The sequence below is a fragment of the Chaetura pelagica genome, unplaced genomic scaffold, assembly GCF_000747805.2.
Source record: "Chaetura pelagica isolate M959 unplaced genomic scaffold, ChaPel_1.0 scaffold585, whole genome shotgun sequence".
Classification (NCBI taxonomy): Eukaryota; Metazoa; Chordata; class Aves; order Apodiformes; family Apodidae; genus Chaetura; species Chaetura pelagica.
Window position 1 is genome coordinate 1,050,064 of NW_009953404.1, and position 13,516 is coordinate 1,063,579.

Genomic DNA, 13,516 nt, shown 5'->3' on the forward strand with positions numbered 1-13,516 from the left:
ACCCGCTCCAGCAGGGCCGGGTCGCTGCGGCAGCTGCAGAGCAGGGAACGTCCCAGGCTCCCTGCGCAGTCGGCACCGCTTCTCCCGCAGAAACGCCTGTAAAATCACCACGTTCAAGTTTCCAGAATCTAAGCGTCCCCCCCTCCCCTTGCTCCCTGCCCCGAAGGCAGCAAACACTGGCCCTTCAAAGGGCAGCTCTAAAATGAAGAAGGAGATAGTAGCAAAGTCCCTTGAAGTGTTTAATACTCCAAATTACAAGCCTTTCGGACTCATTTAATTTCTTACACCACTAAGATGGTTTATTTTCCACACCTCACTCCTTTTTAATTCCACACTACAGTTCTACTCCTGCACTAGCAGTTTTGCAGTGTCAGGACTGCACCTACTAAAAGGAGATTTAGAGAATCTAATCCACACTGTTTATTAAATAAAATCATTTCTTACTTGAGAATACTTTTAATCCAGGAGAACTGGAGAAGCCTCACACACTGGGCCAAGCCTAGTCTACTGCATCCCCTTTGGGAATGCCATGTTTAACACCTACACACACCCCCACCCCAAAACAGGACACTCTCCAAGAAGAAAGTCAAATGCATGATAGGAGGGGCTTTGGAAAGGTAGGAAGGCAAAACAGGCCTTAAGATCTGCCTAAAAATAGCTAAATAGTGCAGTGAAATGCTTTTAAATACCACAGAGACCTCCATTGACTGGCAACCAGTTTTATGAGCAGCTCTGAAGACAATTTCTAGCTGAGCTTTAGTGAACTGGGCATTCCCAGCTGGAGTCCTGAGAGGTGAGCCTGGCCTACCACCAGCCAGCCAGCTTCAGGGGGCAGGAGGACATTCTGCCTTTCACTTGCCCCTCTTGCCACGGCCTCTCCTGGAAGAAGGTTTGCCTGTGCTCCCCGTGGAGGAGCTGGCAGAAGAAGCCACTGCAATGTTGATCTGTCCTTCCTGAATCTCCTGTCGGGTCTCAGCTGGGAGGTGATTGATTTTCTGTTGTGTCTCTAAGTAGAACATGACATCCCGCAACTGCTCCTGGATCTCAGAGATCTGCAGGTCCTTCTGCTCACAGGTTTCCTTTAACACTCTCTCCTCTTCCTTCAGCTTGTTCTGAAGCAAGGCTTGATTTGCTCGCAAACACTTGTTCAGTTCTTGCTCCTCCTTCAGCTCATTGGAAAGTTTGGCCACTTTGTTATTCAGCTGAGAACACCTTCCAAAGAGAAGCACAAGTCAGGAAAGCAGTGAACTACACCAAACACTACTACATCCTTTCCATTCCCAATCCTTGGGGCAATTGGCCCCCCAGCTGCCTCTTGGTTTTCTGGGAAAAGATGGACAAGGGGAGGCAACACAAGAGAACTCTGAAATCCCCCCAGAATGTTCTTCCCCAGCTTAAGGCTTGCCAGCACCTGCTTGTCTGTTTGGTGTTACCTGCACATGGACTAGGATGTTGTGAAGCAGAATCCCTTCCTTTGTCCCCCAGGAGGATCCCTTCCCTTGCAAGTCAGGCAATTCCATCCCGAGCCCAGTGCCAACAGGGTGTGTGTGGGAGCAGGGGACTGTAACCTTCAACACAAATCAGCAACTTATGGAACAGGCACCAAAAAGGGCTGAGAGTTTACACGGAGTCCTTGGAGAGCTAAGGGCAGTCAGGGACTGATGCTGGCCCTGCCACACTCTGGGTACAAGACCCTGAAGATATCACTTGCCTCGGAAGCAAGATGCTCCCACAAGGATATCAGTAGCCTTGTTCCACAGATAGTGCTTCTCTGCTCCCAGCAACTCCCTGCTCTTGCCCTGAAAGTTTGCTGGCATCATACACAGGCTCCTTTCCACTCAGCAGGGTGGAGGCACAACACAGCTCAGCAGCCCGGGCTTCCTGCTCCAACCAGGACTACTGAAGAGGCAGCAGTGCTGGGGGGAACAGAGCTGGCAGCCCCACCTGGGGAGCTGAACACACTGCTCTGCACGGTGCCCATACTTGGCATCTTGCATCCAGGCACCTCCTAAGATCTAAATTTTCCTCTGAGCAGGGTGAGATGCCTCTGATGAGCTCCTTTTCTTCCCTTTGGATGTATCCACCAATTGTGGAACAGACTGGTAGCTCCTCCCAAGCAGGCAGAGGGAGGATTCCTGAATGCTAAACATGCAGACCATGGAAAAAGAGCCAAGAGCCCCAAAGCTGTGCTCCACTCTGCAGGCACTTTCCATTTGTGAACACCTACAGACAGGAGAGTTGTTGTGGTTTTTTTCCCCTTCAATAAACTGTGTCCTCAATATTCCAGTTTAAATAGCCCCAAATTCCCCAGGAATAGTATGATTTTTTTCTTTCTGGATGTCAGCGCGCGGCGTTTAATGGCTGCACAGAACTGAAGCTGGCAGCAGTACCCACTTCCTCTCCACAGACTGCTTTTCTTTCAGCAAGTCATTCAGCCTCTGTTCCAGACTGTCACACTTCTCAATGGTCTCTTTAAATTTGGTCTTCATGTTGTTAATCTGTAAAAACAAACACACAGGCATTTCCAAGCGATCAAAGTCCTCTGCTCTTCCCCTGCCATGTCTGCTTTCCTGGAGCGGTTTCTAGACTTTGACCAACGACTGTGCCCAGGTAAGGAAGAGCTTTGAGTCAAGAAAAGGCTTCATGTGGATGAAGACCACCTGCTTTTTACAACTTTTACAGTTTCCTCCTTCCAGAGGAGGAACTGGGTTGCCGTGGAAGCTGCTCACACAGACCAGCAACTCAGGCTGCAGATCTGTGCCAGGCACCCCCTCCACCCACACAAAAGCTGCATCAGATCCTGAACTTCCTCCTGCGTGCAGGGAACCACTCCTTTAGCCATCTTCAACTCTTTTATACCTCTCAGCAAACTTACACTCCCACCTCCAGGCTTTACAGTGCTGGGGGTTTTGCTCGTGTTCAATTAAACCTCAAATAAAGTTTGGTCAAAGTCTGAAAGGGAACACGCCGCTTTGCTCAGCACTGACTCAGCAGCTGCTGTCACAGGCTGTGACCTACTGACACCAATATCTTACTCATGCAAAACCAAACAGAAACACACATCCATGGGCTTCCTCTCCCTCTCTCCTTCACAACTTTACTGCTGCAGAAAACCAAGCCCTCCCTCTCTAGGCACTGCACAGAACTCATCCAGACCTCCCAAACAAGACTTGCAGGAGATTTATGGACAGCAACAGTTGTTTCCCCTGTGTTAGTGTCCAAGGAGTGCCTGCTTGGAGCAGAGACAGGAATTGAAAGGAAAAATGCTTTTCTGAAGGAGCAGTCTGGCTACATGTTGGTGTCAGCACACATGGTGCCTTCCCTGATGCCAGAGTCAATACAGAGCAGGTCTGAAGCCCTCCAGCCTTCATCACTGAGTGTTTATGCAGCTGATGGTTAATTTGGGAAGTAGCCTAAGCCCTGATAATGGAATACACTGCATGGTGGCACCCATCCAGCCAGGGCTGACATGGAACAAGTGCCACCAGCAAAATTGTGAGGACTTTAAACAGGAAACCATGTTTGGAGGATCTAACAATCGCTTCGCTTTCAAGTTGCTTTGTGGATCATGTTTCCTGGTCATGTGCAAGAAAATTTTTGCTGCAGCTTATCCTTTTATAGGGCCCTGCATAAGATTTCTGGGACTGTTCTTTAGACCAAGGTCAATGGCCACTATTTCAATGGTCCTAATTCCTGCATTTATGATGCTACGTAGCTGCAAATACTAAATGATTAATTAGAAGTCACACAGAAAGTTCAGTTCAGGACTCAACCCTAAATCCTGACTCACTTTAAACCTCGTTGGAAGGATCCAGGTAAGTGAGGGTAATTCTCACTGGATTTCTGCTAGTGACATTTTTGCAGCAGCCCTGCCTACAGAATGCTTTATAGGAGGATACTCTGAACTTTTCCCAAAGGGTGATGAGGAGGGAGAGGGGATCAGAGGGAAAGGGCAAATCAATATGCATTTGGAGCAGAAAGCCTGCTACCACTTTCTGCAGCCGAGCAAATTAAAGTCATATTGTCTATGCTACACTAACCTTCCCCAGAGATACATGTCAGGGAGATGGATGAGCTGGGAGAGCAGGGATCCTGCAGCAGCCTGGGCTGGTTTCCCTACTGCTGCAGCCTCCTGAGCAGCACATTTAAATCAGCCTTCCACCTAGGTGGCAATCTACCTGCTTCTTGCACCACTGAGCAGCAAATTGCTAGATCTGAGCAGCGAGGTAAGGGACATGTCCTGGGAGCCAATTTTCCTAGCTGGTGGTGAAGCAGGCTGTGGGAGGGCAGGTCAGGAGCAGCTCCATCTCCTCTGGAACCAAATAGTGTCCAGGGGCCTGTCTGAGCAGAGTTCAGACAAGCCCAGAGCAGAGCTCACCTCTTCAGCCGTATCCTTTTCTATTCGGACAATCTTGTTTTCCCAGTAGATCCGCTGTGATTCCAGCTGGCTCGTCAGCAAATATGAGTACTATAAACACAGGAGAGACACAGACCACTCAGCTGGGCCACGAGGGTGGCTACACTGCTTAGGAAGCCCAAAGGGCTCCAATATACAAATCAATGTAATCAGATGAAATTGAGCATGCAGGACATCCTGAGCACACGTGCAGGCGGCAGCTCCAGCAGATGTGTGTCACCAACCTGATTCCAAAATCAAATCACTTGATTGTTTGAAGTCAAGGAAAGCCTTTAGAGCACAACAAGCATCAAGGAAAAGCTCTGCAAAGCTCCACTCAGCATCATGCCAAGAACTTGCTAAAGATGAGACAGATTTTTCACTGTAGTAGCAATAAATCTCTATACTTTTATATACTTCACAGGAAAATGAAACATCAACCCTCCCTGTCACGGAAGTCTGAGATCCCAAGGGCTGAGTTCATAGCCCAAGACCCAAGGGTAAGTGCACAGATCCAGAACATCTCTGGGAAAGCATCCTCAGCTGTGTGCAACTCTGCACAGTTATTGTTCTCCCACAGGCACAGTCCATTCCATATTTTGGCAACAAGGACATATGCCTCACACCCCATCTCTGCCTTCCTGGTTCTGCAAAGCAGTTATGAGAAGGTTGGAAAACCTGATCATTTCTTATCATCAGGCTAAGAAGGACCAAGTTAGGCATTTACTACAGAATTTAACATGTGCAAAAAGCCTTGAATACTCTCAGAAATACCAGAGTGCCAAAATATGCTGCCAAATTAATTCTCTCTAGAAATATTTAGATCTCATAAGCAAGACAGAGAGGTCTTATATACTTTAAGCACCAACCTCAGAGGAAAAAAAAGGGTTAAAACCAGCTAGTTTAGCATCTAAGTTTTCCTCAGAAGATTAATGGAAAAGCAGCCAAATATTTATTTGAACAATGAGCTTGTGAAGCCTGGCCTCTACAGTCTGCTCCTCCTCGGGTTGCCCTGTGTCTAATGCAGCTGAAATCACACTGCAGTGTCTGCTGAGCAGAGCAGTGATTCTGAGTTTCTCTCCTTTACCTTCTAGCCAGGGTAGGAGAAGCTGGACAACTGGTACACAATAACCATCATCTGCTCAGGAGAAGGGAGCAGAAAAGGCATGGGGTCAGACAAGCCTGTCAGCTCCCTTTGCTAGCTGAGGTAAGCACACAGCTGTGGATTCCTGTGTTCTAGCTCAGTATACAACCTGAGCTGCTGGAGTTGACAGTTCCACACACATCCGAGCTCCTCAGCCAAGGCACAGCTCCACTAGGAAGGGTCTGGTGAGGGAGTCTGGGCATTCGGACCCATTCCTCTCTCCAGTGACCTGAGTGTAGCAGCATAACCAGCAAATCTTCAGTCTACCAGTGAACACAGGATGGAACTTCAGCCAGCTTACGCTTAGCTGCATTGGCTCTGCAGAGCCAAGAAGAGTTGCTCTTTTTTTAAAAACAAACCAAACCAAACCAGCAGTTGAAAACATCCTGTTTCTGCCTGAAGACAACTGCCTACATGCAGGGAGCAGGTCTGCTGCATTAGCTGATGTAATTTTCTTGTAGTCATATCTGGATTTGCAACACTTCCACACAGCAGCACAATGCAGAGTTCAACAAGGCAAAACATTTACCTCTAATTGTAAGGCATCAATTTTCTCTTCCTGACACATGTCTCCCTCACATTCATACTGAACTATCTTCCCATCAGTTTTGCTTGCAACCAGTCGATGGACGTAGTTATCTGGAGAGAGAAAATTCAACCACAGGGAGTTTTAGCTTAAGAACACCCAGGTTGACATCAGTGGAAATACTTTATGCAGCACAATTAACCATGCAGACTGCTGCAACAGCACATTAGTGAGGCAGAAAGCCAACACCAGATGTATTTGTTATTTATCAGGCTTCTCACAGACACCTTACAGGGTATTTATTACTCAGCCCGTTCCCACACCCCAGGGCAAACGGATGGAAAGGGAGTAACAAACATCCTGCAGAGTCTACAGGACTGCCCCAGTTCCTCACAAAACCATGTTCTCCCTCCTCCATCTGCTACAGACCCATGAAAACTGCTATTAGAGAGGAGACATATGTTCCCAAAAGACAAGGTATTAGTAGGCACACAAACCTCTTAATCTCCAAGCAAACTCTAATACAGGAACATTTACTGAGGGGGTCCAAAAGCTGTTGTAGAAACAAGGTCAGCCTTCACAGGGGGAAGGCCAAGCACTCACCTCCAGCATAGTCCCAGACCCTGTGGTTGGTGAGCTGCATGGCATAGGTGTGCTGGGTCTCCTCAAAGTGCTTGTACGCATGCCGGCTCACGTAGCGGCCGCAGCCGATGTGCCCGCAGATCAGGCAGATCCAAAGGTTCTGCCAAGAGAATGAGAAAGATCAGTACTCTGCTTCCTCAGTGCTCTGAGGAAGCCTGACCCATGGGTGCTGAATGCACCCAGGCACTTCCTTAGAAAGCGATCAGTTTTGCTTCTCCCCCTCCTTCTTCAGAGCCTTGCTCAGCTGGAAGGCTAAAGACAAGGAGGTTCCTGCAGGTGCTGGGCATGTTGACAGATTACCACAAGCAGGGATGGGAGAATGGCCTTGACTAACCAAGGAGGCACCTCAGCAGGACCACAAAGCAAGCTCTGAAGAGCACAGACCAGAAGGGACTGCCAAGTTCAGTGTTAGTTTGGCTCCTGCTATCATACTCATCACACACCTCTGATCAGCTGACGTGCTAGTGCTGATTCCCACTCAAAAGGAAAGCAGATACACCACAGACTGGTAAAATCAGCCACAGAATTAATCCCAAAAGCAACTAGAGCAGCTGTGCAGTCAGATCTAGTCTAGATCTTGCTCACCATCCACCCACCTACTTACTTCTTGAACTCCACACTCAAAACACTTGTTCTCTTCCACCGGTTCAGGCGTTTGGCAATATCTGCAGACGGGACACCTAGAGGGCAATAAACATTCTGATTAGACACAAGGAACTCCATCCTAATATTAGGGTAATTAAAGAGAGAGCCACAGAGCTCCAAGTAAAATGCCTTATGCAGTGGGATGTTCTTCATGTGCACATCTCTCAGCTCACACTCACCCCACTCCAATCTGTCTCCAGCCCACACCAGGACACTGTCTGTAAACCAGTGACAGGAGAACAAAGAACAGCTCTTCTGAAGCCATCTCACAAGTCTCAGCCTGCTCTGGTTTTGCTGCAGTCCAGGTGTAGAGAACATCTGCAACCAAAAGCCTCAGCAGGGCTGCCAGCAACCTCTGCCTCTGCCAGCAAGCAAAAAAGCCACAGCCAGGCTCAAGAAACACTTCCCTGCCCCAGCCATGAGCACTGCAGGAGGCTCCTGTGGATGTGGGACACAGCCCTGGGCACTGCTCCCGGCTGCTGCCAGCTGACTTCTTCAGCTCTCCACTCCCTGCAGGGTTCACACAGCACTACACACTGGTGTGGAAGGAGGCTGCAACTACAGCTGCTGAGGAGAGAAACCCACACTTTGCAAACACACCTTGGTACTTAAAACAACCCTCAGGAGATTAGGAGATGCTTCAATCTCACCCCAACACAACAGGTTCAGCCCTTTCAGGAAGAACATCCCATGTCTGCACCCTAGGAGAATGAGGAGCAGGCACCCTACTATCATCTCTCTTAAAACTATACCCCTGTGCTGCCAGAACAGAATACCCAAGACCAGAAGGAAGGAACCTTTGTCCAGACCCTAAGGGCTTGAAGCTCAGCCAGGGGTAACTGAGGCTGTGCATCCTACTGCCAGGACCATTCATGTATTTTTCATGAGTTGCTGGATAAGCTACAGAAACATTCAAGGAGGAGACAGCTGGATTACAGTCAGCTTTCTACACAAATCCAGGCACTTACAGCCTCCCTGGTGCCTCAGCAAAGTGGACAGAGATTTTCTTTTATCAGTCTTCTGGACTGGGAGCAGAAGTTCTGCTTAAATTGTGTATTAGACATTTAAGTGCTATTTTGGATCTTGCTCCTGCCCTGGCTAAGCTCCACTGCTTCACATTTAAACTGGTTTTGATTTATGGGGTAAAGCAACCCATAAACTTCAATAGCTACAAATGATTAATCTTACAGAGGTTCTGTTACTTTGGCTTATAAATTATACAAATTATTCAGAGAGAGCTAAAATTTTCCTCCCACTACTCCAGAGAATCAGGCAATCAGGGGTACCAGTGGCAGAAAGCACAGTGAAGCCCATCAGCCTTCTGCTGCAGTGTCTGTGGCTGCCTGAGGTGCAGTAAAACAGTGACCGGAAGAATGCAAAATATGCACAAGAGAGAGCAGGACCTGTGTGACAGCCAGGGGCTCTGCAGTCAGGAGCTCTCACACCTAAATCCCCAGCTACAGGGATGTGAAGGATGGGAAGAGCACGAGCAGGAAGGGTTGGCAGTAGTGAACAGAAGAGCTGCTTTAAGGACAGAGGCAGGTCCAGCCCCCAGCAGCGCCCAGTGCCAGGGAGGGTCTCCTTGAGCCAGCCTGTCTAGAGCAGCTGCCTCCCCTTCTGAGGCACAGAGTGATCCTCTCATCCCCCCTCCCCTGCCTCTCTTCTGTCTTCCTTTCCAGCCCTGTCCCCCCCAACACCTGCTCTTGCCCAGCTCTTCTTCATCCTCTCCCAGCACCCAAGTAAGAGGGTGAGGCTGCAGGACTCCCAGAAGGTCCCTGAGCTCAGCCAGGTGCACAGGCCTGCCTGCAGCACAGCCTCAGCCACCCCGAGGAAACAAAGGGCCAAACAGGCACACACAAGACTGAGTGGAACAGGGCTGTGTGTGCACCCAGTGCTATTTGCCCCAGTAGTTTTATTGTATGATATTTTAAAATAATCAGCATTACTCTACAACTCCCTTCTTGCCTCAGCAGTGAGGCCCAAGGGAAGCATTTTTCAACTACTTTTGGCAGGGACATTTCTCTCTGGGAGTCCCTTAATGGGAAAAAGAAAAAATGCATTAGAACTTGTAGTAATTCCTGCCCCCACATTTGGATGAGCAGAAACAGTCCTGTCAGCACACAAGCACCACACTCAAACCAGAGTTTCAGATGGGGAGATAAAGCAAAGGCTCTTACGTGGTGTCCTCCCAGCGCTGCAGACACTGGCTGTGGAAGCTGTGGTTACACAGCGTGGTCAGGATCCCGTTCACGGACTCATCCATCCTCTCCAGGCACACAGTGCACTTGGGCAGCTCTGTCAGGTCCATCACAGGCAGGCTGGCCCCCTTGGGAAGAACAAGCAGAGACAAATTGCTCAGCACCTTCCAGTCACCATTCACTAAGGACCCCACATAAGAAAAAGTCAAACTGTTTTCCCATTGGCACTTGGGTACAAAACCACCACACGGGTTAGATATTTGTACAAGAAAAAGGAAGTGATCCACTGCACTAAGCAGAGCCCAGCCAGGATCCTTGTCACAGCACAGGCTCAGCGTGGTGGCTCCATCTCCCACCAGCCCCATTCTGCTTTCTGGATTCTCCAGATCTACTGGTCTGGGGCTGAGACACTGCAGGGAGCCTCTGAAGCCACCAAACATACTCTCCCAAATAGCAAAGCGCTGGAATGGGAAGTGGGGTTTGGGCTGGTGCACTTGAGCAATTCTTGCAGCGTTCTGCCTGGTCCAAATAATCCTGTCACAATGACCCAAAGTGCAGGGAAAACAAGAAAAACCAAACTTACATCTTCTGATTTGAAGACTTCAGCTCTTTCTACGTACACCAGCTGGCAAACATCCTCCTCGATGGAGTTGAACTGCCGGCCGTTGCACGCCATGTAAAAGCTGTCGGCATCAGCCTGTGCACAGAGCAAGGGGAGGCAGAGGGAAAGGGAAAACTGGCAGCTGGTCCCACTGGGGAAGAGGAAGAGAAACCTGCTGTATCCTCTCCTCCCCTCCACCAAGCCCTGTCACACCAGGGGAGGTACTTCAGACAAGCAGCTCGTGCCAGCAGGCGTTGCACCTTGGCACGGGGCTCAGCGTGACCACTTGAAGTGGAGCTCGTGGCAGGGGCACCTACTCTGACGCCTGAGCCCTTGTCAGCAAGCAAGGATTTCCCTCCAGCATCTCTTTTGCCCTTTGTCAGCATTTTCAGGGCATTTGCAAAGCAAATTTGGTCTCTGAAAAATTTCAGAGGGTCACATAGCAGGACACTGACAGTTGTGGCAGGGAAAGGAACAGCAATTTAACTGAGAGAGAGGATCTGTGTCACCAGTCACAGCTCAGAACCAAGGGGCACTGGCAAAGAGGGAGAACCAGAATAAAACCTGTCAACTCATCCGTGTTCACTCAGCCTCCCCAAACCCTTTCTTGCACAAAAGAACACACCAGATTGTGGCAAATTAGCCAGACTCCACATTCCCAGACTCCTGGTCACTACAGGACAGATCTGCTCTTGCTGCCATCAGATGCAGCCATCAAGAGGCCCTGGGGAACAGGGCTCCAGGGAACTTCCTAAGAAATGGGAATTCCACTGTGAGCTGAGCAGAAGTTTATAGCTTTGCTGCAAGCATTAGGTGTTTGCCCACATGTGACACGGTGATTTACAAAATCCATCTTTGTAACCACTGCAAATGGCACAAAACACACACAAACGCTGCACCTGTACAAGGGGCAGGGGAAACACCTCGGGCAGCATCCATGGTGTGGGGGAAACCTCCCCCCAGCCCCCAAAAACGTCAGCTGAAGTTGGGAGAAGAGAAGGTGCAAATGAGAGGGTCCACACAGAAACTGGCAGGGGAAATGCCTGAAGCTGCATAGCTGGAGAAGAGCTGTGAGCAGCAAACTGGGCCACCTCTGATTGAGTCCCCATTTTGAGGGTACTGGCAGTGGCTGGGAGAGCACCCAGCTCCTTGGAAAAGCACAAGCCCTTCCCAACATGCAGACAAAGCCCCCCTGGATGGGTCTCTTCTGTTCAGCACAGTACAGTGCACCCTCTTGTTCTGAACACACTCTGAGTTTAGCAGAGAACCATGTATCCTTAATACATATTTTAAATACCCTGCTAACAAGAAATAGGACAGTGAGGACGTGACAGACACTTGCCTCCAGGTCCAGATGTGGGACTAATCCTTGTCAGCAGTCCCAGGAATGCTCTGGGCAATAGGACAGGACTGTTTCTCCAAGGATAAAGTGCAAGCTGGGCTAACAGCTTGGGTCAGGCACCATCCCCAAGCAGCAGTGGTACATGGCAGAGCAGTCCCTTCAACAGCCAAGGGGTTTCCAGCCCTTACCTGAGAGCTGAACTTGATCAGTACCATGTACTGGTTGGGAGTGGAGTCTCGGATGATTTTCATGTGCTCAATGACATCGTAGAAGGAAGCCACAAACTTCATCAGGTCATGGCTGGTCATGGTGGCAGGGACAGTGAGGATGCAGAGCATGGCGCTGCGCCGCACGTCTTCTTTCAGCGAGGTCATCTTGCTGATGGGACAACATGGGACTTCTTCAGGGAGGAGAAGGGCAGAGCTGGGTGGGGGTCCCACCTCCCCAGCTGCAGGGTCTGCAACAGCTTTGCTGTCAGACTTAACCCCACGGCACATTTGCAGAGATTAAGAAGAACAAGGAGGCTGAGGTAAGCAATCACCCAGGTGAAATGACAACTCTTCGGCAAAGGTTTAAACTGGGCAGCTCCAATAAACAGTGGGTTTGTCAGGAATAATTTGGTCTCTGCCCATAAAAGCAGTGAAGATGGCATCCCATGGGTGCTCAGAACTACCCCTGGAACAAGTGAGCCATGCTTGTTACTATTCAAAGGCCCATTCTGTGGTTCCTGAGAGCTTTCAGCAAGACCCAGAACGGGAGTTCTCACACAATTACAGGCAAATGGCATGGAATTGTAATCCCTGGAATTCAGGATGAAACCTCCTGCCCCAGACAGCTCCTCAGGCCTGTGCCAAGACCCCAGAGATCACAATCCAACTGTGGGATGTCCTTTGGAGCATCATTTCAAACATCATTTTTTAGGACCGATGTTCTCCTTAGTGCTCTTACAGCCCTGGGACAAGCCCTCTCAGCCTGGAGCAGCATCTCCCACAGCTGGGGGACCCGGGCCAGCCTCAAGCTCCACCATGAACTCAGGACCTGGCTGCCAGTCACCCTTCCTGTTTATCCCAGGCAGGAGCCACAGCCCCGGGGCAAGCAGCTCACCCTGCTGGGTGGGGCTGTGGCTCAGGAGCTGGTCCCACCAGCACATTAGTCAGACATTCTTACTTGGTTTTGTAGAGGTGCATAATGCCATGCACGATTTCAACGGAGGGATTCCCACTGAAGAAGGAAATCTGGTCAGGGAGCTGTTTAGAAGGTGAGTCTGGAGCAGCCTCACGTTCTTTACTTGGATCATCCTGTTTGTTTCTGTCCTCGGCAGATGTGGCCTCTAAAGATTTCGTCTCTTCCACAGCAGCTTTGGTTTCATCTTTTACAAACCAGAAGTTTCCATGTTACTAAAAGCACTTCATAAGTGCTGCTGCTCCCTGACACAGCAGCACCCCTGGAAGCCAAGCTACAGCCCTGGAGAGCAGCAGAATGAGACACTTCTCATCTCTGCTGTTCCAGGGGAAACTCTGGAGCTGCCACAGCCCCCAGCAGGAGCCCGGTGCTGCTGGGCAAGCTGTGCCTGCTGAAATCCCACCAGGCACCAGCAGGGACACAAAGCAGGGGCAGGTTGGCTGGGGAGGGGTCAGGAGAGCCCAGCTCAGATATTCCACAAACTTGGGAGTTTCCATCTGGAAACTCCCCCTCCATCAGGAAACGTAAACACCTGCAGAGCCACCCAATCCCGTCCCTGGGGACCAGCAAGGCCGGCAAGCAAAGCACCAAATTAATTCACCTTTTGCACAGCGGGAAACGTTTGCCAGCAACGACCAGCCCCTCCTTCCCACCAAGGCCTCCGTGCCCCCCGGTACCTGGCCGCGGCTGGATGGTCTCAATGATCACGTCGGTCATTTCCCTGCGGCCCAGGTGCTGGTGCAGAATGGCCGCCCGCTCCCCGGGGCCCTTCCCTTCCAGGCAGGAGGGCAGGGCCGCCCCGGTGCTCTCCGCAGCCATCTCCGGAGCTGCGCGGGGGGG

The 13,516-nt window shown here is 50.2% G+C and overlaps 1 protein-coding gene across 1 annotated transcript; it reads right to left on the reverse strand.

The window, feature by feature from the left end:
* Positions 1-149: 149 nt before the first annotated feature.
* Positions 150-13,497, reverse strand: BRAP (BRCA1 associated protein). The gene is made up of 11 exons (XM_009998427.1): positions 13,354-13,497; positions 12,662-12,863; positions 11,683-11,872; positions 10,135-10,248; positions 9,531-9,679; positions 7,313-7,388; positions 6,670-6,808; positions 6,070-6,179; positions 4,379-4,468; positions 2,395-2,498; positions 150-1,212 (listed from the first exon to the last, which is right to left on the reverse strand). The coding sequence occupies exons 1-11, from the start codon at positions 13,493-13,495 to the stop codon at positions 852-854; spliced, it is 1,677 nt and encodes a 558-aa protein (XP_009996729.1). The 5' UTR covers positions 13,496-13,497; the 3' UTR covers positions 150-851.
* Between the last annotated feature and the right edge of the window lie 19 nt (positions 13,498-13,516).